Here is a 26,972-nt window from a genome sequence, read left to right as displayed (position 1 = left end):
GTCACAAATAATTTTTTTTTTATAAAAGCATGCTTTTTTACTAGGGTATCAAGATGCACTATGTTCACAAGGGATGTGACCCGCGATACGCGAAACGCCCGATTGCACTTCTGCTGCACGGATTCTTGGACTTCTGGTTTATATGGAACCGGCAGATTGCTACCCTCGGTGAACATTTTTGGTAAGTGCGCAAGAAATGTTTCACGTGGACGGAAGTACGTGGAGTATGCAGCCGGCTTCTTTTTTACCACGAAATCTTAAAAAAGTGCCTGTAAAAGTTACTTAAATTACGTCAGCACAGAATAATTATCTGTCCTGGTAGACGTCATATGCAAAAAAAAAAAAGACCAAAGCAAGTCAATTACTAATCAAAATAATTTAAGAATGTAGCTCTACACTTACCAACATTACAGCACACACTTATATTAGGAAGTTCAAGAGAAACATCATAAAAGGCTAGTTCCGTATTTCTATTTCACCAAATAGCCACGTAAGCAAAATAACTGGCGTCAAATTTTTCCTTCACTTATCTGATTACGTAAAATGAAGGTTCCGTTACACTTTCCTCTTCCCACGAGCTTATTCCGACTGGCGCTGTGCGCAACTCACGATTAATGGTATGGTCACTCATGCGGAGGCGAGACGGACGGCTTTGTGGCGCCGTATAGCTAATCTTCATTTTACGACGTCCTGGTACGACGTAGGGAGTTGCGCTACGCAGTGCTGCATGGGCAACCGGGTAAATTGAGACAGTAATTTGACCTCAACTATTACAGTTTACATGGCCGTTTTTGAAATGTAGAAACATGGAGCTAGACTTGTATAAGAATCCCCTTCAACTGTCAAATGCAAAACATGGGCCATCAAGTTTAAAACCAAATATTTTATTTAATTTATTTGGTTATGTTCGTGAATTTATCGCTTTCAATTTTTTTAGAACATACAAAAACGGACGTCCACCATGAAATCTTACATATTACAGCCGTTTGTTGTTTTTTTTGCCAATGGTGATTGTATGGCCAGATAAAGAATCCGTATTTAGCTGGTTTAGGCAACCTTTGAGGGCTTTCTCGAAAAAAAGTTTCCTAGTAAAAAAAGAAACACACACTTCATAGACAAAGATGGCCTTGTTCAAGATACAAGTGGTCATGTGTCTGGTGAAGCGAAAGATGAGACTGATATACAGCACATCGTCATCATTTCTTTAACGGCAAATATGCTGAAGTAATCAAAAATGTAAACATAAACAGACCTGTACAGCAGGAGTGCCTAAGTGGGAGACGTGTACGGACACATTAGCATCTATTTGCAGAAGCAAATGCCAGATCATGCAGAAATTGAGGAACTTCGCGTGCGTAATGGTAGTAACGAGAGTTAGAGAAATCATTTCATGTACACAAAGAAGTATTGATATCGCAGTGCATCGTAGTGAAATGTACTAGCGTGCATAGCGGAATGCTATGTTGCTTACGGCAATTGCATTTCCGAGCGCATTTCGACGCTTCATAGAAACGCTGCGACAGCATTACCAAATGTGTCGGGTAGAAATATGGTATGAACTCTAAGGGACACGACGGCTAAGCAAGAGTAGGTGCGGTGGAGAAGAGAATCGAGGCAGAATAAAGCAACATGGTGCCTTGGCCAGTCTGAGAAAGCGGTGGTTCGTTAAAAAGTCGGCGCAGTAGACAGGAGTTTTTGTAGTGCACCGGAGCAGATGCACTTTTCACGGAACACGTCCATCAATGCTTTCGAAAATCATGTGAACTGTAGCAGTGTTTCGTGGCACACCGCAGGGATCAGTCTTATCCCCCTTCTTCTTTAATTTAGCAATGATTCAATTACCGGAACAACTTAATCAGATTCCATATCTACACCCCACTCTGTATACCGACGACATCACCCTGTGGGTGGTTAAAGGTAGCGATGGAGATATAGAAACCACGCTACCACAAGCTGTAGACACGGTTGAAAAGTACGTGACCAACAAAGGCCTCGCCTGCTCCCCGTAAAAATCAGAACTCTTCCTACTCAGAGCCCCTACAAACCGCAAATCCGACATTGCACCACCCCCAGAAATCAATGTGCGAGCCGGAGGAGGCGCGATCCCGGTGGTGACCACCATCCGTGAACTAGGCCTCTTCATGCAAGCTCACGGGCGCAATGGCAACACAACTGATAAACTGGAAGCATGCGTTCAGCAGACAATGCGACTCATTTCAAGAATTGCCAATCGACACTCTGGCATGAAAGAATCCAACCTCATAGGTTGGTACAAGCCTTCGTTCTCAGCCGCATCACCTACATCACCCCGTACATCTGCCTCAAAGCGGCTGAGAGAGAGAAAATAGAGGAAATTATCCGGAGGGCCTATAAACAGGCTCTTGGGCTACCTATAAGAACGGCCAACGCTAAATTGCTAGCCGTAGGCGTGCACAACACCCGCGATGAACTTGTGGAAGCGCACCTTATATCTCAATACGAAAGGCTAGCTCAGAGTGCCGCCGGGCGCAACATCCTCCAGAATCTCGGCATCAACTACGAGTCGACGCAAAGCATTAAAGTAGACATTCCTCACGATCAGAGACGCCATCTCAAAATTAATGCACTCCCTAAAAACATGCTCCCCGAATTCCACAAGGAAAGGACGGCCGAGCTGTCCAAAGCCCTAAATCAGAAATTCCACGCCTTCAAAGACGCAGTCTATGTCGACGCAGCAGATTACACAGAACGCAACTATATGTCCCTTGCAGTGGTGGACTCCTCAGGTCAAATACGCGCTGGTGGTTCAATTCGCACCAGAAGCTCCGAAACAGCGGAAGAGGCGGCTATCGCTCTGGCAATAGCCTCCACACATTGTCATTACATTATTAGCGATTCCAGAGCAGCAGTACCCAATGTTGCGAAACATTGGGTCTCGGCTCCCGTAATACACATAGTAGACACCAACCAACCCCAACGACCAAACCAGATCATTTAGGCACCAGCATACTCCTCCCTACCCGGCAACGCTGCCGCCCACACCGCCGCTGGAGGACTCTCCAACCGAGCACCCGGACGGCTCATGGTAGGATCAGAGAGGGATCGCATGGTCAATTACCACGAAATAACCCAGCACTACAGGTTAGCCAGGGCAGTGTACCCACCAGCAAAAAATCGCTTAACAAGCGACAAGAAGCAGCTTGGAGACGAGTTCAGACGAACACCTACCCCAACCTCGTAGCCTATCACTACTGCTACCCGGACCAATACCGTAATACATGTGAGCATTGTAAGAAAGAAGCGGATCTGTTCCATATTATGGGGTCGTACCCAGCTGAAAATCACACAAATCACGAAATAAGTAATGCTCAGCAGTGGGCGGCCATGTTGCTCAGCTCCGACCCTGACCTGCAGGCCAAGGTCGTCAAGAGAGCTGAAGAAGCTGCCCGGGCCTAGGGGCTCGTGTCTGCCTAACAACAAAGTCATCAATGAATACCTTGTTTTGAAATAAAGTCTTTACTCACTCATTCCAGCGTCACAGCCTGCGGGCACTGTAAAAAGTCGGACTGATTGAGTTGGCACTGATACTTCATCTGCCCACGGACACGAACGTCGTTGAGAGATGGCCCAATGCCCCAAGCGGTATCGCTTGAAATCTAGTCGGCATGAGTAAAACAAAGAATGACGCTATTGTCGGTAGCTTATAAAAAGAGTCTTATGATGCTGCGGTAGAAATGTCGGTGTGGGGAAGTGCCTAGCGACGCATCGAAAACGACTACGAAGCACGTTGAAAATATGGAAGCACGTGCATCAGGGCACGTGCACCGCTGACCATAGGACGACGGCTCGCTGCACGCGCGCTGGTGGCGTAGGAAAATAATAAATCAAGAAGAAAACTACAAGTGAGCAAGCGCCACAGAAAAGCCCGCAGAGAATCGGCAAATAACGCGTGGCTGAATCAACCTGCAGAAGAAGACACCACGTGGGCAAGAGAGGCGGAGCTGAGAAGCGGCGCAAGGAAGACGCGTTGGCTTGAGTCGGACGTCAACATTCGGGAGCTCAACAGCTGTCGGAGGGACCCAGTCGAGCTCCAACGCACGAGGGCTTAACGACACGTCTTCCGCTCCCGTCAAACAGCCGACAAACAAGAGTATGCGAGATCTCACCTGCCGTCTCCGCTCGTGGAGTTCATCGAGGGACGCACCGCGCCAGAGGCCCTATAACGTAAAACTATTTCAATCTGTTTTTGTTCCTAATCGGCTATTAGCAGTCCCTGATAAGTCAGAATCGATCGCGTCCAGCCCATATTGGCGAGCACCACACCCATATGGGCAGAGCCCGAGACATTCTGACCTATCACAGAGGGCTAATAACAAATTTGAAATAAAAGCAGGCTTGAATAGTTTTACGGTATACCGGTCCAGCTTCATGGGACACCAGTCAATCTGTGAGTGCGCTGTGGCAGTCGGTCTGAACGCTTTGTAGGTATGCTTGGTCTCGCTTGCCGCTGTGCCCTCTGTCCGTGTACTTGCACTTTTTGTGTTTGAACGTACGCGTATGTTTGCGCTCTGTGATTGCTGCCATTCTTTGCTTGCTGGTCTTGGAGGCGCCTCTGACCCCCACAATTAAGCCTACTCCCCGAACCAATTTGTTAGTTCGGGGAGTAGGCTCCCGCGCCACTCCGCATGTCCGCGGGATCAGCTGTCACTGCTCTTGCGGGTCTAAGCTGGTCAGCGCAGTCTCCCAGGAGGAAGGTAAAGGTGAAGGAATAGGGGGGTAACCCGCAGCGTGTGGGCACTCCCAGGTACAATGATATACTGTGAGCTTTGCTGCACAGTAGTGACAGTATGAGGTATATTGTGTGGGGTGGAAGATCTGGAGATAAAAGAGGCAGGGAAATTATTTAGTTTGAAGCTGTCGCCATGCGACGGCATCTTCTCGGTTAAGGTAATTATGTGGTGGAGGGAAGTGTCTCCTGCTGTATCTGTAAAGGTGTAGAGTTTCAGTGTAGTTCAGTGGTTCTGTCGGTGCATCGTCTGTGTTGGACAGCTCTTCCAGTGGACACCTGTACACGCCTCTCTCCATGTCTCTTGGAGCATCTGTTGATGGCATCGTAATACTACTCCCCGGTGGCAAAACGAATAGAAGCACCGCTACGACCGTCGTCACCGTGAAATCCATCTTTCGCCCGAAACCCTCGTGCTGATTTGGTCACCATTTTGTAAAGTTGGCCTTTCTGGAAAACTGCTCTCTTGTTACACAGGCCTATATCGCGTGCTCCGCTAAGTGACCGATGTCACATATGAAATCATCTTAGCCTCTAACACTACGTACTCCGCTGTGAGAACCAGTGACATTGTCAACGTTGCCAGACGTAAGACCTACAGCTGTCCAGGTGCCTGAGATCGTTAAGAGTATCGGAATTGCGCTTTTGCTGCCGGTGGCTTGTATGACGTACGGCACCATCAACAGATGCTCAAGAGACGAACCGCCGCGAAAAAGACGATGAACCGTGTCGGCTCTTGGCACGAACGTGCCTGTGCCCGGCGTTCTGGTTGCAGTGTAAATACCGTCTAAATAGTCGCTTCTGTCTGTGTATTTCCACACGTCTAGAGCAGCCAATCTATTTTCCGGAGACGAACAATGCCGAGAAAATGTCTAAATATTCAGGCACTCCGAAAAAAGACCAACCTGCTTTGAGAAAATTCGTTTCGTCGTCTTTTAGAGAGCCAGCAAAGCGCAAAATAAGTTTATATACTTCGTGCTTTTTTGAAAAAAAAATTACTTGAAATTTTGTGGTGGCCGACGCCGCCGGGGCGTTTCGCTTTCAATCCACCCATCGGGCAACACGACATTCTCCGCAAATCATCGTCCCAATGCAGGTATCGCGAAGGTGGCCTTTTCTCTGCGACGCTGCCAGTTTAAGCTGTGCTCCACAAAATCGGTTGGCAGGTTGATTCGCTTCATGCCCACTCGTGATCTTGGAAGATGTTTGTGATAGTGGACGCCTGACCACTAGTTGAGTGCGGGCGTTCCGCAGTAGGGCGTGCAAAGTGGAATATCCAAATTTTCGCACTTCAAATTAGGGGTGCAGGCCTTACACGAAGGCACTACTTGCACGCGTAAATACCGTACTTCTCCTGTCCACCTGACACCGGTGGACACAACGGTTTCTGGTGGACTTATAATTAGATTTGACAGAGGTTCCCCAGAAAAAAGAAACATAAAGAAAGATGTGGAAGAGTACGTAAGATACTGCCATTTTGCATGATAAACAAGGAGAAGTACCGATGGCAATCGGATGAGGTGTTGCCGAATGACTAGAATATACCTTTCGATGTTGTACACGTAGCTGAAGAAGAAAAACTCAGTGCCCTTTCACTCTGTGAAGAAGGTTGACCAGCGAAGCGGTGTATGTGGGCCCCTTAATGGTGAACTGCACGTCCGCCACGGACCGGCCCGGCATTGGACTGTCATCGGTATCAGCCCGCGTATTGGGAGCGCTTAACGCCCGCTTCACCTCCACCGCGGGTCGGCCCGGTATTGCACTATCGTAGGAATCGGCGCACGTATGTTTCACGCCTGCTTCACCTCCGCCGTGGGTCGGCCCGGCACAACACTAACATCGGGATCGGCCGACGTATGGGGAGCTTCGTGTCAACAGACGGACACGATCATAGAGGAGCTAGGCCTTAATAGCTTCGCTGGGATTCGCTGTAAAGTTGGTTACGTCTTCGTGTTCCTTAATTAATTAATTAATTAATTAATTAATTATTGACGACGACGAACGCGGGAGCAGTGACACGAGCGCGTTCGCGTGGTAGAGCCGAGGGGCGCCGACGAGCCAGCTGTAGAAGAAGACGACGACGCTGGAGCCAATCCTGATGATCATCGTTTTGTGTTAACGCACCGGCATGATCCTGGGGAAAGTAGCCTTTAAAGTAGCTGTAAGATTCTTGCGCAAAACGCAGTAATTTATAGCGGCGATTGACAAATGCACACAGGTGGCGGCTGCATGCCCTGCAACAGAGGATGCAAGTAGTCTTATCACGCTCATGAACAGAGAGAGCGTCTCTAAACTCAAAGTGGTGATACGTGACAGTGGGCCTGCATTTGTACGCAACGATTCCATCAGTGGGCTGACAGCCACATCACGCTGCGACGCTATGCTATATACCACCCGGAAGTAAACTAAATGTTGCTTGAAAGGGTAACCTGAGACTTAAATCAAGTTATCTAAATGTATTTGATCTTTAAATGTGGTTGGACTTGCTGCACAGAAGCAGCAGCAGCCCAACACAATAGGACACACAAGACAAGCTTTGGCTCTAGACGGCAGCCTGCAGCCTATGGCGGAGTACCACAGCTCCCTCTTGAAAAGTCGCATTTCTGGTCAAACTAAGGCTGACTGAAAGCCCGAACGCAAACTATGAGCCGAGCTAGCGCCGTCGAACAGAGAACTTTCATTTCCGCAAGCGGTACGGAGGAATTTTGCGGATGTCACACTAGGAGACTTCGTGCTTGTTTGAAAATGACATTCAGGCAGCAACACCAAAACTCTGAATCTATTATACGTTGTCGGAAAGTACGAAAGGCGAATTCTTGGCCTAGCTGGTTTCGTTCACAACGTGCAGATGGAGTTTGCAGCAGAGAGTAACATTCTTCGTTATTGCCCCAGGATGGCCAGTATCAAGAGGAAGTGAGGAAGTTTATCGGCGTCGACGACGAAGCAAGCGCGTGCACGCGGTGAAGGGGATCAAGGCAGTAAAAAAAGTCGCCGATGATTACAGTACTCCCTAATGCGAAATCAATACGTGTTTTCATTTCGCAATATATTGGCTTCCGCGTACAATCGCTCTTGTGGAGCACGTTGCAAATGGAGCGAAGTGTGGCGCGACTGCCTCGCTAATCTGGAGATCGCGAGAGCCAGCGTGTGGGACAAGTGCGTGGGGCCAGCGCGTGGGTGACGAGTGGGCGCGATTCACAGAAGCCGCGGCCGACAGACCCGGACGAGACGCGGTGCTCTGGCGCAATCTCGTAGCCATCGCTGCAAAACCCCTCATGGGCGGCAGAACGATTTTCTCACGCTCTCTCTATACTCTCTACCGGTTTCCGCCTTGTTGTTCCGCTGCAGCCTCTTCTACGCTTTCCTACTTGCGCATCCTCTCAGCGCCTCTTCTCAACGCTCAACGGGTTCGCTCTCACGCCTTCCGCTGTGCTCGTTCACTCGGTTACGCCGGGAACGCCGACGCTCGCCGCAGGAACCGGCGCCTAAGAGCTTCACTCTGAACAAGGCGCCGTGGACTGTCAGAGAAAATTGTTTTTATGAGAGAATTGGGATAAGCAACCCTTTATGAAACCAACTCCCCGCGTTTTCTATCTCCTGATCCATAGACTGTATGGCCGAGAGAACCTTCTGGCGATTATGAAAGTTGTAGGATGGCCGAAGGATGTACTGGAAGACAATGTGAAAATGAAAAAAAAAACAACAATCACTGTGTGACTCGCAGGGTCGCAAAGATTTGCGAAGAAAAATACTTGTGAGTGTAGCTGGAAGGCCAGAGAATGCACTTATATGAACACGCAACTAAGAGCTAGAAGATGTGCAGTATATATTGGGCACCGGTTTAAATATACTAAAAAGTAAGGAAGGCTTTTGCAAAACCCTTGTAAACATAGCAAAGACTTCGCATGAGCTGTAAACTTATATTGAGACGTGTACTTGTATATCATATTCGGGTGACCACTTTTCACCATTTAACAAGTGTTATCGCTCAGCGCGGGACACACCCGCCTGTATCGGAAATGTCTCGAATGTTATCGATCGTTCTTTCTGCTGTCTGTTGTCACCCAAGCTTGTATAATCTGATTGCATGTGCGACGCGAATTGTGTAGAACTTTCTGGAAGACACGCGAGCACCAGCGATTACTCTGGAACCTCCGATAGCTCATGCATACAAGCTGTTGCGCTTGACCCGTTGATCAGATTTTCGACGATCGCCGATTGTGTTGGCCGCTGTCGCTGTTCTTTGAGTGTAGTCTGTTTTTGAGGGCACAAATTCGCCCAGTAAAACGCTAGTTTTTTCATTTCCAGTTTCGCTTCTTTCTTTACCGTCACTACTACGTGACAATATTTCAGATTACTCCACCTTAAGTTCTATGAGATGCAGTTTTCAGAATTGCGATATGTTTTTGGTGCAGAGTTACCGATTAATTTTCGGAAATTTTTTCTTGTGAAGATTTCCAGGCCTTCACTGAAAATTATGCTTGCAGCTCTGGCTACAACTTCGGCTTAGCTCTGAAATGCAACGAGTTTTTTACGAATAAGTCTAACAGTGGCGTCATAAAAGCGCTTCTGTGTCTTAAATTTTCGATGTATTTGAATAGGAAAATTGGAGTTTGCCTTGAGCTGCAGCCTCCTGTGAAAAATACATACGGTATGCATTTTGCCAGTACAATCCTATACTGGAGTACAACAAAGAAACTTGAGTGAAAACTAAGCAGCAGGAAACAAGTCTGAAACGAACCGCTAGACTGTGAACGAAAGAGCAAACGTGGGTGGCTGATATTATGCTTTAGATTGAGAGAATGAAATGAAATGCGGTAGGGCATGTAGTGAGTTGGCCAGATAATGGAGAGGCAAATATTACAGAAGAGCATATATGCTCGTGCAAACAGAAGCATAGTTAGGGATTACATTTAAAGGTATAGGGATATATCCATACAAAGGATTGAGCCCGTTGACCTAAGTATGATTACGATTATTATAGAAATAACTTACTTTCCTGATGGGCATGTGCTCCTGTCCTTTACCAATCCGTTCTCTTTTTACATTATCGTTTCACAGTGTCGTTGTTCCAGACCTGCGGGGATACGGCCTTACTACAAGACCTGCTGATTCGGCGGACTATCTAATGGTGAAGCTGGTTCAAGATGTCAAAGAATTATTGGAGGCGATAAGTAAGTCAGAGCCTGAAGGGAGGCTATAGTACTTAATTTTAGGTCACATTCGTACGTGCAGACGTTCAGGACGTCTCCTGACACAGTCCAGCGTTAAAACAAAATTTCAATAAGGTCATCCTACATTCTACTATTTTAAGGTTGTCCATAAGTCATTGCTGTGTTAGGGCTGTGAACTGCATGGCCTGATTGTGCAATTTTGTTAGTATATATGAAAGCATGCAAGCATGGTGCAAGCATGCAAGCATAGATACGCAAGGTGGATCAGTAGGCGAAGTTTTGACCAACACAAGTAAAGCTCGACGTAGGATTGCAATGGTGCCGAGTGACAAAGAAGCCAAGTTGTTTGTTATTCACTAACAGGCAAATGAGCCATGATAGTACTGTGTTACATATTTGACAACCTTGTTTGCTTTATTAAACATTGAGGAATATACCGCTAACTTAGACGATTGAACTCTACCATCATTATGTTTATAGGTGTCAAGATATTGGACAGAAACACGAAGGTTAAAAATACTCAAAAGACGCTAATTAAGAATCACATTGCGAGTTATAGGACAAAAAATGCTAATCGTAACTTTAGTAGACAGGAAGACAGTGATCGCGATTAGAGAAGAAAGCTGGATAGCTTATACTTTAGCTAAGGTTAAGAATAAGAAATCAATTTGGGCAAGAGATGTCATGTGTATAGAGCAGGTAACTGGCGGCCTAGTAGTTACAGAATTTATACCAAAGGAAGGGAAGCGCAGTAGACGACGAGAGTGAACTGGGAGGTGTGATAAAATTAGCAAATTCACTGGCACTGGATGGGTTCAACAACTGCCGCTGGAGCAACACACCATGGTTCAACTGCAGCACTGATTTCATCCGGGAGAGGACATAAAATAGGCTGATAATGAGGTGCACTAGGAAGATGGTGGTGGCATATTTTGAAGACTTGGAATTGTGCCTCAACATTAAGAAAACGTTCAAATGACAACATCTTGAGGCGTATATACACAGAGACAAGTCAGTGGTTTTTGTATGTTGACGGTACATTGTGAAGGCGGATATTCATATTGGTTATAGTGTGCACAGGTGTGACGTTTCCGTAGTAAGGCTTTTTGAAATGTCGAATGGTTTGAAGTGCAGTGTCATTTCTTTTTCAGACACTAAAGTGCAATGTTGGACGGCTTGGTACGCATTCATAATGGTAACAGCGTGAACAAAACGACGACCGAGTGAAAGGACACAGGACGAGCGCTGACTCTCAACTAAGTTTACTGAAACACACACATCAAGGAATATAAGCGACAGAGGTGATCACATGGTCAACAGAGGAATGCAGAACCAGGCCGCGTGGATACAGGGCATCTGTTACTGTATCAAGCTATCTAGGTAAATTAATTCCTGTTTAGAAAGCGTAAAATGCGTAAAAATTTCGAGGAGACAGGAGGCCGAAGAAAAAAGCCGGAAGAAGAACGTGGTAGTTGTGCCCTATGCGCACCACTTGTCCCATGGCCTGAAGAACGTTGCAGGTTGCTATGGGGTGCAGGTTGTCTTTTCGGCTCCTCGAAAATTGAGTGCTGTTTGTCGGGTGGTCGAAAGGTCACCAAGTGGAGAAGAACGTAATTCTAATGTAAGGTCCAAAGGGAATCATGGTAATAAGTATGTAGGCTGCACTACCAATGTGGTGTACTCTTTCCCGCTCAAGTGTGGGCGTCTGTACATAGGGGGAACCGGCCGGCGCATAAATGTAAGACTTAGGGAGTGTTAATTGTGCTTGGACAACAATGATTATGCGCATGTGGCTGTACATTGCCTGCAATGTAAACGTAAACCAATGGTCAAAGAGACAACACTTTTGTTTAAGCATGCTGATGTATCTACCAGATTGGTCGTGGAAGCAGCCCACATTGAGCGAAAGGGCATGTGGTGCATTAGCCAGCCGTCTATCCCGCTTTCTCAGGAGGAATTAATTTACCTACATAACTCGATACGGTAATAGATGTCCTGTATCCACGTGGTCTGGTTGTGCGTTCATCGATTCACCATGGGATCACCTGTGTCTCTTATATTCTTTGATGTGTGTGTTTCAGTAAACTTAGTTGTGAGCCAGCGCTCTTCATGTGTCCTTTCACTCCGTCATCGTTTTGTTCGCGCTGTTACCATTATGAATGTTTTTCTGACAGATTCCTCGAGCCATAGGCATCAATAAACGTTGTTCTGAAAATCCAGATCGTTAGCAATTTATTCTTCATTCATATATGAATTTGATGCAACATCAGCACGCTAGTTTCCAGAATTTTTCGGTAATTTGACGAGTAAGTCATAATTGGGAACGACAAGCAGTCGAAAGAAATGGCAAATACACTTGTCTTCTGTGTATGTTGGTGTCTGCTTAGGCTCATAGTTGTTCTCCATATAGTAAACCATCTTTATAGTTAAGTCGCTTTAACGAGGGTGCGTCGAGCGTTTCTTTATTGCGATATCAAGTGCACGGACACTGAAGAAATGCATTCGTGCCTTGTGGCGACGGCACATGCGTGGCCCGAGCGCATATGGTGCAGGTCGCGTGATATGCGGCGGTTTCGAGGGCCAGTATGCTAGGGTGCGTGCCAGGAAGCCTGTGGCCTCGATTTGCACTGTCTTGTCGTGTACCCGTTGTTGGAGGCCAGAGGATCTGCTAAGCTTCAGAGGAACATCACACTGTAGGGAGAGGCAGCAACGAATGTTCGCTTTAGGACACGCCCACGCACTTCCCGTTGTTGGCCCTATACATCCGGCCAGCGTTGTGACCACTAGGAAGAAGGGCTATCGAGCGAACTCTGGTCATATGTTCCTTTGGGTGGATGACATCATACGTGTTTTATAGCAAGTGAATGCTCACTGCAATTTTTACTGCCCACAAAGCTACGAAATTGACATGTTGTAATATCGTAATACTTTGCTATTGCTGCGAAGATTTTAAAATGCCGCTGGTTCGCCCGAAGCGCGAGATTAGGAATTTTTAAATTATGCTTTTATAAATGTATGCGCTTTCTCAGTCTGTCCTTGTATTACATTTCAGAATAGCCGCATTCATTAAAATGCGAATGGGTACGTTTTCTTCCGATTCAAATTGCTTTTATATCCAATGACCTAGAAACACCGGTTGCCGCTCTTTCACAACATTTTAATACGTTTACAATCTCGCAACATAAAACAGAAAGCCTTCATTGGGAACAACATAAATGTTAGCTTAAAAGGAACACAGTGGCTGAAGAATATTTATGGCTACTACTTGAAGCCTTACGTTAGATATTTATATGTGATGAACGATACATCCAACAATGCCATTCACTGGAGGACTGCGAATAAGTTAATCAGGTTGTGTTACGTGAGCAGTTTTGGCCCACGACATAGACTGTTGCAATAAACGGCATTGGGTGACAGTGATAAACTGTTCAGTGTGCTCTCAGCGCTCTCTCTGTACACTAATTGCGTCGTTAAAAATTTCTCATGCTGCCAAAGCTTTATGAAACGACAATGAGAATGTAATTATTTCATGAAAACGTAGCAGGAACTGCTAGAACTACATTTTCTCCACACTCATTATTTTTTGTTGTAAGCTCGTTTCAAAACAACTATCTGTGCTGGTGGTCTGTACAAGTCATGTGCGAGCCCTTGAATATCTCCCGTTACTTTCAACATAATAGCATGTCGGGGCCCGTTTCACATAATATCGGGTGCCGGCGTCGCCCTGCTGTGAGCGAAAATTGCCGTATATATTCTATATGGCACTTAAGTTGTTCTTCTATCACTGAAGTTGCTCATACCGTGCCTTGCATTCTTTGCAAAGTTATTCCTCGGAATTTGGAGAATTACAGCCCGCAAACAAATTTCTTAAACCAAAACACCGACAGCGAACGCCTTTTATGTTAGATCTTCTCAGAGCGAAGTATTAGATGTGCGAAACAATTGCAGAAAATCGATCCACACAAGAGGCCGCGTTTCCACCAGAAAGCTCGCCTTCGTACACAGCCTTCGCCACCAGCGTTTCCCAAACGGCATGATTACATGAGCTGCAGTTGCCGGGAAGCGTGAGGAGCAGTCAGGAATAGTCGTATTTTATCTCGTTCCACTCTTAAAGAAGAAGCTTAAACGTCATTCATTTCTTTTCTGTTTATTATTAATTTGGTCATTCGGAAAGATGAGCGCGTATTACGTAGTAACCTAACTAGACGATGACATGCACTCGTTTTCTGAGAAGGATAGTTTGGTTGAAATTACAATGCAGGAAGTGGGTGACCGAGTAGAGCTCTTTCCTATGGTACGTTCCGGAAAATATGTTGTCACGTGGTAGTCACGATGAAGAAAGCAGCAAAAGTGTGAATGGTGAAACTAGCGCTTCTCTCTAGCAAACTTGTACCCTTAAAACACAGTTGTACTCAGAGGAAAACGATAGCAGCGAACAGGATCGGCGGTCGTCGAAATCTGATCTGCTGGTGAAGCGCGTCGGCTTTTATACACGAGTCATCGAACGTTCTAGAGTAATGGCTGGTTCCCGCGTGCCTTCCAGAAAGTTCTACACCATTCGCGTCGCGCATACATGCAATCGGATTACATAAGGTTCAGTGACAACAGACAGCAGGTAGAAGCGGTAACATTCCGGAAACTTCCGGTACATTCAGGCGCGTCCCACGCTGAGCGATAAAATTTGTTAGACGGCGAAAAGCGTTCACCCGAAAAAGATAAACAAGTCCACGTACGTGTCAAAATAAACTTTAACTTTTCTAAGAAATCTACTATCTCGCAAGTGCTGCAGTTTGTTGTTTTGCGCACGATGTATTGTGTTTATTCTAAATTGTGTATTTGTTCCATATTTTACTTATTTTCTAACATCTGTGTTATTTTGGTTGTATGCATAAATACTAATACACTGTTCGTACGCTCCCATCGATGTGTATGTCTGGTTGGATGTTTTGTTGGCACCTTATAGCAGTATTGTTTGGTCCCGAGAGCTTATTTTTATTTTAGATATGAACAGACATTCTCTCGTAAACAAGTCCAATAAAATAGTATGTACAAAAAATTTATTGAATGATGGTCTTGGAAGTTTTTTACATAACTAAAACAGAATTCTCCAAATCCGATATTATAGAATGGGAATATTTCAAATCCTTCTGCATCGCAGATCCCCAAAAGAAGAGGCCTGTTGTCTTAGTGGGGCATGACTGGGGCGGCATGATTGGCTTCTGCTTGGCTACTTTGCACGACAAGTTAATCGACCGCATGGTTATCATCAACGGAATGCACCCGAAGGCGTTTTCTAAGCAGCTGCTGCGAAGTCCGACTCAAATGAGGATGTCCTGGTGAGCACTAGCTGCTACATTCTACGCATTTGCTGCCGAAAAAATTTGATACTTTCAGTAAATGTGGCTAGATGCGCGGAAAACCCACCCGTGTGGGCGCGTCCAGAGAGATTTAGAATGCACGAAAAAGACCTGGTTCCGCGAATGAAATAAAAGGAATAATCCCACGTTCGCACTCCAGATGTCTCAATTACTAGGACAGGGCTGTTCTTTAGAATCGTACTCTTGCAGAGAAAGCGATGGTATGTGTAAGAAAGATTTACGAAAAGAGAAGTATTGGTTTTAATGTATGCAGAATTCTACCGTGCACGAGTAATAATGAAGATCGACCTAGATATAAAAAGGTGACAAACAAAAGCAGAACAATTTTCACTAGGGTCGGCAGTCAATCTGGCCGTATTGGTGTTTAAAGAAAAATATAATTTGTCTGAAGTTAATTCTTTACAAACAACTCGCTTTCTATTGTAGTTGAAGCTAGGTGTTGACTAATATTGGATGTTTCTAATACGACCCAAATACTACTCGGTAAATATTCGCATTGGTAATGGAAAATGAACAATTCGGTATTTCGAACATTTCGTGCTAATCAAATACTTTGTGGCATACAAATGGTAAAGTCTGGTTATTATTCCCCATCTGATAAACAACGTGTCGCACATTCTCAGAAGTGCGACAACGACAAAACTTTTCGAAGCAATTCAGAAACAAAATGGGCAATACAAGCTTTGCTTTTGGCTTTGCGGCAGATGGCTACACGACATCATGTGATTTCTTAGTTATATGTCATTCAGAGCTTTTGATGTGTACTCATTTAGCAGATTTATCTTTTACTCTACAGCCTGTGGCACCTTTCTGGAAACTGGCCCTTCTAGGAGTGTATAGAAAACACGACCAAGTTTGCACCTTTTTTTTTTTTCCACAACTTCTGGTCGTTCTTCGGCACCCATTTATTCAGTGTTTTTGGAACGATAGCTGCACGTGAGCCATTCATTCTTAAGGAGCTGGCTTGCAGCCGAGCTCTAAATTTGTTCAGATGGTAATCATGTGGTTTTTATTGACATTTTGTAGTGCCTTATAACTTCAGCTTTTGGTCCTGAGAGATAGTTGTCCTTTTTGCACCAGTAAGTACAGGCAGCTTTCCATATTACGCAGAAATATATATTCATGGTGTAAATATATGCCTATATGTTTGTAAAATAAATATTGAATAGTTACCGCCCGTATTCAATTCAAATTCACCAATGTGTGCATTCGCCTTCCTCTAGATATAACGTTCTTTCTTTCTCAGGAACTGCGCATTAAAAGGCCAGAGATATTGTCCACGGATATGACTGTAATACGATATAATGGAGCCATGAAATCCCATATAAATTCAAATTATTATCCTCATTAAGGTGCTCTATGACTGGTATCAGGAAATAATGTCGTGCCTGAGCAATAGTTAAAGCAGTAGTTCTGTTATATTTGGCATAGCAGGACGATAACACTGGACTGACGCCAAAAAATACTGTTTCTCTGAAACCCTCCGCAGTCGCTCAGGTGCGAGAAAGTACTGCTGCCAAGGCCGTGTGTCCAATTCCTTGATACAGCAGGTGCATTCTGACTGAATAGAAATTAATTTAACCCAAAGCCTAAATAAACGATACCGAAGGGAATCACTGTTTCAGAGTTGCTGTGATGAAGCCTTGCTGCTGCTCACGGTGTATACGGTGGCTTGGCCTCTCGGGCACTTCTTGCGCCTTGTTCGCGCAAGAGAATGTATGCAACTAGTTAAAAAAAAAACTCAGCTACAATCACGCATGCTGCATTCCATTAGGTTTTGTAACCTCGGTGAACTTCATAATGGCTTTCATGCTAACCAATAAATACTTTGAGTATCTTTTCGTAACTGCTCAGATTGTCTCTTTGATTGTTATTATTTGTTCAGTACATCTTTTTTAGTGTATCATTATAGGAGATCCGACCTGCAGTTTGTAATATTAGGACCTCATACCGCATAATGAAGAATGATCGATTCATTGATTGAATATGAGTATCATCCATGTAGGTACATGATCCCGTTTCGGCATCCAAAGGTTCCAGAGCAGTACCTTATTATGCGAGATCTGGCCTTCTTTGACAAAGTGCACAAGGGCTTCTCCGAAAGGGAAGAATACGCGCACAAGTACATGTTCTCTCAAAAAGGTACGTAGAAAATTCGCATGATGAGGATTACTAATAAATGGCGACAACTATTCCACTGCAGCCTTAGATTTCTTTTTGCCCCGTTGGAAACTGCGACTCACGTTATTTAAATGGCACCGGCTATAAGATATAGTTAAATAGAGAAACAGGGATAGCGAAACCGTCAATTTCAACAGTGTCGGTGCTCGCAAAGGTCCCAGGTTCGTATATAGTCATGTCATTCTTTACCGACCTCAACATTCCTCTTAAGCCAGAGTTATTTTGCTCTTCCCAGATGGACGAACAAGAATAATAGCGAAAAGCAATATCTAAACTCACTTGAAGCCCGAGCGAAACAATCTGCCTATTAACTCGGACAGGGTACAAAGCTTTAGGCATAAACAAAAGACAAGCGATCTTGGCGAGTTTTGTGCATACATTCGAGAGATGGCACTTTCATGACATGCCAGAATCGAAAACAAAGATATTTCACACTGAGAACGTATTCAATCCGAAGTAGACTTAAAACAGTCAAGGGAATGTCGATACAGTTGCACCCTGTATATTACCGGTTTGTTAGCACTTTTAAAGCAAAGAGTTTTAGCCTTGTTTTTTTATTAACCGATAGTAAATTATGATACCAGAACAATATTTGCTGACAGTCATGTTTATTACCCTTATGCGCTTGCTCATATGTACTGCGGCATGATGCCAACAGTGCGTCATCCACGTGTTGGAATATATGCCGCACAGCTTCAGGGAGTTACTGAGGTAATTCACGTTTAAGTTGACCCACTGGATACCAAATATAACGCTTACTAGTTATCATTGCTATGTAACATGCGCTGCCAAAATTACGTTCTCATACTCATCATAAGTCATTTTAGAATAATTAACGCTGCAAGATGCTAATAGAATACTTTAGTAAAAATATAAAGCCACACTTTTGTGTTGAAAAGGTTACTGCCAGGCACAGATTTATTTTTGTGTAGAAGACCTTGAAATGTTCAGGCCTATGGGGAGTAGCACAGCACGCTTGGCACTCCCACCTCCGGCTGAATTTTCCCCTGATTTTCGCACTGCACACGTCGCATTGTCATGATTGGGGTTGTTTGCTAGTATTCTGTTGGAATAGTTCGTCAACAACGCACCCAAGTGGCTGCGTCGAAGCACGTAAGTTTTGGCAAATCCGTTACGCATGTGCGAACACTCAACACGCATCAAATGAAAAAAAGATGTCGCAGTTTCTCCTGAAAGAAGGAGCACAAGTTGCGATAACGAATTAGTACAGTTATACCAAGTAAGCGTAGCACTTTACCGGCTGTATAAACTCGTTAACATTCGCTTATGAACTAAATCACCCAGCATGGCACCACGCGCACCAGGCAAACACATCTCACTCGAAAACCGCGGCCTCTCGCTGTCAGAACGCTGGTGTGAGGAAGAGCGCAGAAGCAGCGAGCGAATTGACCTTCGTGCTGCCTCTCGTTGCAAAACGAAATAAGCGGCGAGAACACAGCGCACACGAAGCGATGGGCCCTCGGCGCACCTAGACTCTGCATTTATCGAAGTTCACTTTCAGAATACGACGCGCACGGCTGACTACTTATCGCAGACCGCTTTCAACATAAGGCACGCACGTCCACGCTCGGTCGCTCCAGGCGTGTCTGGCACCGGTGTCGAATCCCCCCTCCCACGGTGCCCTGTGCGCGGTTAAAGACGGCATGCTGCCTCCCCGCCTTCCTCCTTGGTGCGCGCGAGATCAAGCCACTATTGTCGGCTCACCCAAGCGTTCTAGTACTCGCACCTATAGCATACCGTAGTCCACGGTGTTATCGCACTTGGACATTGTAGGGAATGCCATGGCGACGCCGACAATGACGGCGGGAATTCACCTGGAGTGTGCATATAAGTGCTATCCCGATAAAATGTCGACCACCCTAAAATGGATGCCACTGCCATCTGTTGGCAATAATTACGAAAATGTCCAGCGTAAATTAGTTGTCCAGGCATATACGAATATGCCCTTAAACCAACAATAGCCGCATCCGGCTAATCGCCGCCTCTGGCCGTATGGCTCCCGTCCTTATTCCCGGTGAGTCGCCGCGTTTGAAAGCCAATGGTTTAAAAAGAAATGGCGCAAAAGTGAGCCTTTAGGAACTCACAATTACTCGCCGTGGTTGCTCAGTGGCTATGGTATTGAGCTGCTGACGAGGTCGCGGGATCGAATCCCGGCAATGGCGGCCGCATTTCGATGGAGGCGAAATGCGAAAACACCCGTGTACTTACATTTAGGTGCATGTCAAAGATCCCCAGGTGGTCGAAATTTCCGGAGTCCTCCACTACGGTATGCCTCATAATCAGAAAGTGGTTTTGGCACGTAAAACTCCATAATTTAATTTTTTAACTCACCATTCTAAATCTACTTCTTTTTGCTATTGATTGAACCATGCAGTAGACGCTAGGTGCGTGCCACTGATTATATAAGATTGAAATAAACAATAAAAGTATTCTCTAAATCCGTAATTATTTATCTTCCGACTATAATGTGGCCAACCATATCGAGCGACATTGAACCATCTACATAAAAGGACACAAGCGACTTCATTATTGTCAATACCGGAGTTGAATATGTATTGAAGCTATCAATAGAGAATAGAATAAAATATTAATTTATTAGGACACTTATTCAAGTGAAAGAATACAATATTACAAAATTCCAGTAGGAATTAATACGAAAAATTACAGTACATATATCCCGGATAGTGTTTGTAATAAAAGAAAAGTAATTAACAGCTGCCTATGGAGGTGTATCGGTATCTCAATTCGGCACCAATGTTGGGGCGTTATCTCGCCGATATTTTAGAGCTTGGTTCTCGGTATCGTGGCCTGAATGCCTAGCTTCCGGTTGCACAGCACGAGGCTCGCCATGCCACTGGCTTGGATAAGGCTGACTTTAGGTGGCATGAACTCTTCGTTCATATTTTGAGTAGCTCGGGCATTGAAATGGCTGAAACAGTTGTTAACGGCCAGAAGCGCACGAATGCGTCAAAAACGCTTAATTTCAATAAACGGAATGTTTCACTCTAAATGAGTATATACATATACATATCCTTCGTTACGTAGACGCAAAGGTACGCGCTAAAGATATGCGGACACTTAACGGGCTAGACATGAAACAAGTGAACAATTCTGACCTTTACGACTCCGCATGCGAATGCTCTCGTCTCCAGACTTATTAAACCAAAATTCACGTTCACCAAAGCACGACTGCGCCAGAACACTTTCTATACATATTATAGACTTCTAAACGCACCCTTGGAAGCCATGCTACCCTGGGCGATCGATCCCAATCCTGGCGTTAGGGTCAGAGGCACATTAACGCTTCATATGCAATTTTTTTTTTATTTGGAATCCACACAGAGGCGTCTTGTTTAGCGGCGCTTCACGAGAGCACGCCACGGATTATCCGTGAGAACGCGAGTCAGGTAAGAGCAGCAGAAAAATCAAAAGACAAGGAACGCTCTAACCGCACTTGTCGCGAAGGCTGGGACTATCACCAACCGCGCGCTACTTGCACATTTCTTAGTTATAATTTTCATTGCTCCTGCAACGCTTACCGCCCACGCACTTTGCAGCCACCCTGTTTCGTTTAGAAATCTACGCTTTTCGCAACTTCTGCACAGCGGTTGCATGCGTCGACGACCCGATGCTTTATGAGCATGCTATATTCGAGTACCGGCAGAAACGGTGCTCATAACAGGAGGCGACGAAGGCGTAAGATTCCCCGGGTCAAGCAACTTAGTTGAACGCCTCTGGCACTCTCGAATTAGCTTTCGTCTGTGACCCTGTTTCAGTTTCAGTTTCAGTGTCAGTTTATTCGTCATTCAAAAAACAATAATAAACAACAAATAGTATGCAGATGAGGGTCCGAAAGTCAATGACTGCAATGGGACCCTCGGTTCTAAAAAGAAAAAGAAAGATGTGTACAAAACGTGGGTTAAAGCAGCAAATACGAAAAAGTACAAGGAAAACAAATGAATGCGCGTAATGCAATACATTAGTAAGAGAAAACAAACAAAAAAGTACATATATCAACAAGCATAATTATACAGAGAACATGTTATAGGGCATGAAACTTTTTCCTTTTCTTTTTCTAGATGTCCTTCTCTTTCTGTGCTTTTCTTTATATTTCTCCTACCTCTTACCCCCTATGCCCAGAGCAGGGTAGCATACTGAATACTTATCTTTTGGTTAACCTTCCCTCCTTACACTTACAATTTATCTTTCACTCTGCACGACCTCACTGCTCATCGCACATAATGTGAGGACATACTGTTGCCAATTTATCAGGTACCTAAATTCACATATCTAAGCTATTCACTTCACTTCCGCTTATTTCCTTTCCGTTTTTCCTTTTCCTTTAGTTTATTTTTCTCATTTATAGCCTTTATGAGTATTTTGGTTTGTTCGGTTGCAAATGCCTTAAATTACTGTTTTAATTCTACGACTAGCTATTGATATTATATTACTTTACAGTTTGTACTACATTTTCTTTGTATAATCTTCCTCATAGTGACTACTGTATTGCTGTTTTATGCTTTGTATTTTCTGACAGGAGGTCCCCTTTCAGCCACATGCTCTGGGACCTCCTTCTGCATACTTGTATAAACATGTATGTCTCCTCCTTATTAAAGAAATAAACTAAATAAATAAAATAAATAATAGAATCAACATGCGAGTGTGCACATTCTAAAGGTTGTGGCTAAAACGGCCCCAAAAGCTTTCCATTCCGTCTGTGACATTTTTGTTTCTGATTTTGTTTCCTGGCATTTCACGTCCATAAAAAAGTTGAGCTTCTTTAACGTGCATGCTTCATGTACAATGTGAAGGCAAAAAGAAAGAAATACGTATGACAATTGCTCTGGATTTATTATGGTGAATCGGGCGTGTTGGTACACATTTGAAAAAGCAACAGCGCAAAAAATACGCGGACGGAAACAATATGACATGACCCTCAGCAGATTCTCATTTCGGTCGCAGAGGGCCTTCTCAAAAAGAGTTGCGCACAAAACTGCAAGCATGTGAAGCTCGCGCAGAGCGTAGGCAGTAGGTACCCGTGATACCTTACACCAACGCTGGACAATCACACAATCTGAAAAAGGCGGCCCAGCGTTTAGACGTGAAAGTCGTGTTCTCTGCCCCCCACAAGCTGTCAATAATCTGCAGGGTGACCGACTTTACGGTAATCCAGCTACGGACTCTAGCCTAAATCACAGGCGGTGTTTTGTTGAATGCGGAGAAGGTGTAGTCTATTAAATTCCTTGAAGGTGCGGAAAAGTGTACGTTGGCCGAACTGGGAGCTAGATGTGTTAACGATAGCTCAAGAAGGCACGTAAACAACGTAAAACAAATGCACGAGACGGAAAATATTTCGAAGGTTCTCTGGCAAGGCATTGTCTGACTTCACGCGTGTGACACGGGCGATTACACACAATCTGAACGGGTTTTTAGACTTGGCGAGGGATGTGTCAGCATCGGCTTCATCAGGCTTTCAGACGAAGAGCTCGCATATTTATGCATGTGCAAATGATAACGCCTGGCTCAGACAGCACTTATATATTCATGAATTATTCGCAATAATCTTTTTTGCAAGTTCAGCGCTCGTCCGTGTTGTCTCGCCTCCGTCCGTGTCGTTTTTGCGCTGCTGTCTTCTTAAATTGTTCAAGTATTGGGCATGCGTAAAAATATTCATGCTTCTAACAGCACCATTTCATTCAACGATTTGTAATGCGCTTGTGTGTCTGTGCGGTCTATTTTATTTATTTATTATTTGCAGGTACTGTTGGCCGATTAGGTCCCAGGCGACTAAAGCCTATAACAACTATTTGCAGTATTCTCAGTTTCCTCACTTTCTAATGCTTACTTGTCCACGTTGCCATAGTACTCAGTTATGGAATACCGACACGCCCTAACCTACGCTCTTTCATAGTCTTAGTGTTCTGTTTCGCATTGGATGGTTGAAGCAGCATTGCCGCGCGCTTGTACGCCACATTGTCATTCTTTTAACGTTCACCCGCTCTCTTTCTTCTCTGTAGGTGCTCTCACAGGCGCCATCAACTATTATCGCGCCTTCAACAACGACAAGGAGCAGCTGAACAAGCTGCCGTATCGCAGACTCGACGTGCCCACACTCATTCTTTGGGGCCAGAAGGATGAATTTCTGACGTCACCTGTGGCAACGTTCAACCAAGAATGGCTGGCGAGGTCAACAGTCGTTTTCTACAAGCACGCGGGGCACTGGCTCTTGCGGGAGTGCTTTAGCACTGTCAATCAATATATCGTTGGCTTCGTGAAATCTGGACAAGTGACTCGGAGCCTTCAACAAATGAATCCCTCCAACAGGAGACAGAACGAAAATACATGTGCGCACTCCACTTCGCCGGACGCCACGCGAATCGCAAACGCGTTTGCTTTGCTTCCACGAGGAATCGGCATTCCTGGTTTTCCAGAAGAATAAAAACTTCCTGCCTGGCACTAGTGCGTTGTGTATTTGCTTCACAAAAAAAAAAAAGACAATCTCACGTAAAGGGGACAGCACTGACAGCGATGAGGAGGTTTAGTGCTGCGTTTGAACTCCTCGGGCGGTGTTGTAAGTAAACGAAGGGGCGACTTATATGGGTGCGCTGAAATTTCTGGCATCCTGAAGACCTTTAACACGCCGTGCAGGGCTTGTAATAGCACCGCGCAGGTGCCACTGCGCTGCGCAGAAGGAGTGGAGCCAGTTAAATGACAAAACTGTCAGGTAGTGAGCACTGCTATTGGTCTCCACTTTCTAACAGATTGAAAGAGTTTAGGATTAAAAGCGTGCGCTGTGAAATCTGTCATTCCTTGCCTTTCGCGCTATAGTTGTCACTAATACTCAAATATTTCAGTTAAGAAAGAATGTGTTTGTGTGGCAATTCTGGCGGTTGAATATTACAGCGTCAATTTCGTTTATACGGCGAAGATAAACATGTGCGATACATGTGCTCCAGTATATAAGCATAGAGAATCAGATTCAACAAGAGCGGACACTCCCTTATAGCGCAACAAGTGGACGGTATTATTCCGATTTCTGTTCTGGGCGCGCGCGTTTTTAACGCCAGCTGGTACACGCCACGCCGACTCCGCTGATCAGCGCGGCGTTTTTCATTTTTTTTTTTTGCTTTACTGCGGAACCACGCGCGCCGTTGGCGCGGAATCGTTTCATTATTTAGTAAAAATGATTGCGAACGATCTTTATAAGCCTCCACCGAATGTGTGTCACGTGCAATCTTTTAAAGAAAATGCAAGGACGTCTTCTGAAATGATGAAATGTTTATTTTACTCTATATAAATGCTGGTTCCGGGCTTCTTGTGAATTCATCTAAAGTTGTGGCATCAGGTAAGCAGCAGTTCTTGCCGTACGATGCTTCACCGGCTGCCATCAGCTGAGAAAAGTAAATTACAAGCATGTATCATTTTGGTACATTGACCTAACAGGAATATTGCGTGTAGAGGCGAAACGTGCGTAAGTGGTGAATTAGCGGCATTACAGATAAATTCACTTTTACAAACATTTCGTAGCAAATAGACTCCTGCGAAACAATGACAAAATCTGAAGAAAGCATCCGATTTTCAAGCATCCCTTCCTTCACGCACATTATTTCTTGTTCTTTAAGAGCACAAATACACGGATGACTGCGCATTTCCAAAAACAACTTGGCCTCAGTCGACGTGATTGTACGCCAAGTACACAAAGGTGGCTACACCACAGGCTCTCGTCCAGACCATGTTCCACGCTAGCAGAATGCCTTCTAGGTGCACTCACGACAAATTCGTGGGTGCAAAGCCTGTTTTCAGTCGCTCAGAAGGCAGAAATGTCACGTTCTCGAGCTCCTCGGAGTTATCTCTTACGCGTCCGGCCGGCGCAAGCAACACGCTCCCGTGTTACCACTCTCGGCAATCGCTAGTCGCGTTTTCGACAAGCATGAGTACCGAAAGAAGGAATATGTTGGCTGCAGGGCCAGAGAAAGCGCCACAAGCTTGTCCCACTAAAATTCAGTACACGCAAAATTAACTCACCACAGCCGGCTTGCTATTTTTGCTAACAGCTTCATAACCCCAGGTGCGGCGAGCATGCCTCAAAGGTATCTCAAAAAGTGACGAAATGAATTAGAATAATTTTTGGAGTCAGAGAATGCGTCATGACCTTTTCCCAGTAAGATTCAGTACACGCAAAACTGCGCCACACAGCCGAGCTGCTTTTCGCTAACTGCGCCGAGCGTGGCCACTGTGCTTGATAAGTGCCCCAAAAAGTAACAAAATTAGTTACAATAACGTCTGGGGTGAGAGAAAGCGCCAAAACTTGTCCCGGTAAAATTCAGTACATACGAAACTGCGCCACACGGCCGAGGTGCTTTTCGTCACAAAGCCAGGTGCGGCGAGCATGCCCATAAACTACCGAAATAAGTTATAATAGTGCTTCGGCTCATAGAAAGCATCGCAAACATTCCAAAGTACTAGTAATTAACTCAAATTAGCTAGGCCTGCACGGCGGAGCTGTTTTTCGATAACTGAGTCACTATATTGGTTCAGTTCTGTGCAGAAAGCCTAAATGTGCATGAAGTGTGTCGCAGACTGACAAACAAAATTTCTCGCCTTGCCGTAGTCCAATAGTGCAGCGGTGCCGTGTCGAAATGAAGAAGGAACGCGAGAAAACGCCGGGAGCCCCAAAAAACGGGCTACATCCAAAAAAGACGCGTCGCCGAGCAGGCGAGCTTCACCTGCGACGCCGGCCTCGCTCGCTTCGCTGCTAGGTATGGCGAATGACGCATGCATATGGCGCATCTGGCGTGCGGCAAAGCTTGTTACTCCGCAAGAAAAAAAAGTCGCGAAGTATAAGTTCATTTATACGGAAAACTTTTTTTAGTTTTAGCGGGAAATAATATTAAAAAATAAAACGTTGCCTGTAAGTTCATTTCAGATTCTTTTCTGCCGATGCTCGCGTCAACAAACGGATGGGATTAACACTAGGTGTGACGTGTTTCCTGTTGCCAGTTCTCGCCAAGTGTTCCCTCTTGATGAATTTCTTCCTCTATGATATAGGGAACACCACGTTGACGGCAACGCTTATAGCGAAAATTCGCCAGGACTGCACATATAATTGTCATCCCAAAAGTTGGCAGTCACTTTAGCATATGCTACAGAGGATGAAGGCTAAAGCCCGCGCTCACGAGGCATTAATTAAATTAATTTAACATTCTCATTTGAAAGCGTTCTTACTTTCTTTCATTCCTTTTCTCTTGTTTACCTCTTGTTTCCCTCTTGTTTTCTTTTTTTTTCAGTTGCCTAGACATCGCCAATGGTTCTGCGTGTCTAATGGTACGCTAGAACGGTCGAGGCAGGTCTATGAGGACCATTAAGACTAATATGCCGGCTCATTGAATTATTTTTTTTTAATTTTAACCCTTTTATCGACGGGTGTAGCTACATGGATGTGTACATATGGTG

The 26,972-nt window shown here is 44.9% G+C and overlaps 1 protein-coding gene across 2 annotated transcripts in view; it reads left to right on the top strand.

Annotated features, from left to right (window-relative positions):
• LOC142587448 (AB hydrolase superfamily protein YfhM-like) overlaps positions 1 to 23,980 on the top strand; it is a 30,682-nt gene extending 6,702 nt beyond the window's left edge. For both annotated transcript variants that reach the window (XM_075698472.1, XM_075698473.1), the window contains exons 3-7: positions 45 to 181; positions 9,827 to 9,939; positions 15,098 to 15,275; positions 17,323 to 17,459; positions 23,537 to 23,980. In XM_075698472.1, the coding sequence (XP_075554587.1) occupies positions 45 to 181; positions 9,827 to 9,939; positions 15,098 to 15,275; positions 17,323 to 17,459; positions 23,537 to 23,958 (987 nt within the window). In that variant the 3' untranslated portion in view covers positions 23,959 to 23,980. The remainder of the gene's footprint in view (positions 1 to 44; positions 182 to 9,826; positions 9,940 to 15,097; positions 15,276 to 17,322; positions 17,460 to 23,536) is intronic.
• Positions 23,981 to 26,972: the final 2,992 nt, after the last annotated feature.

The sequence above is a fragment of the Dermacentor variabilis genome, chromosome 7 (assembly GCF_050947875.1).
Source record: "Dermacentor variabilis isolate Ectoservices chromosome 7, ASM5094787v1, whole genome shotgun sequence".
In the NCBI taxonomy this organism is placed as follows: Eukaryota; Metazoa; Arthropoda; class Arachnida; order Ixodida; family Ixodidae; genus Dermacentor; species Dermacentor variabilis.
This window is presented reverse-complemented; position numbering and strand designations above follow the sequence as displayed.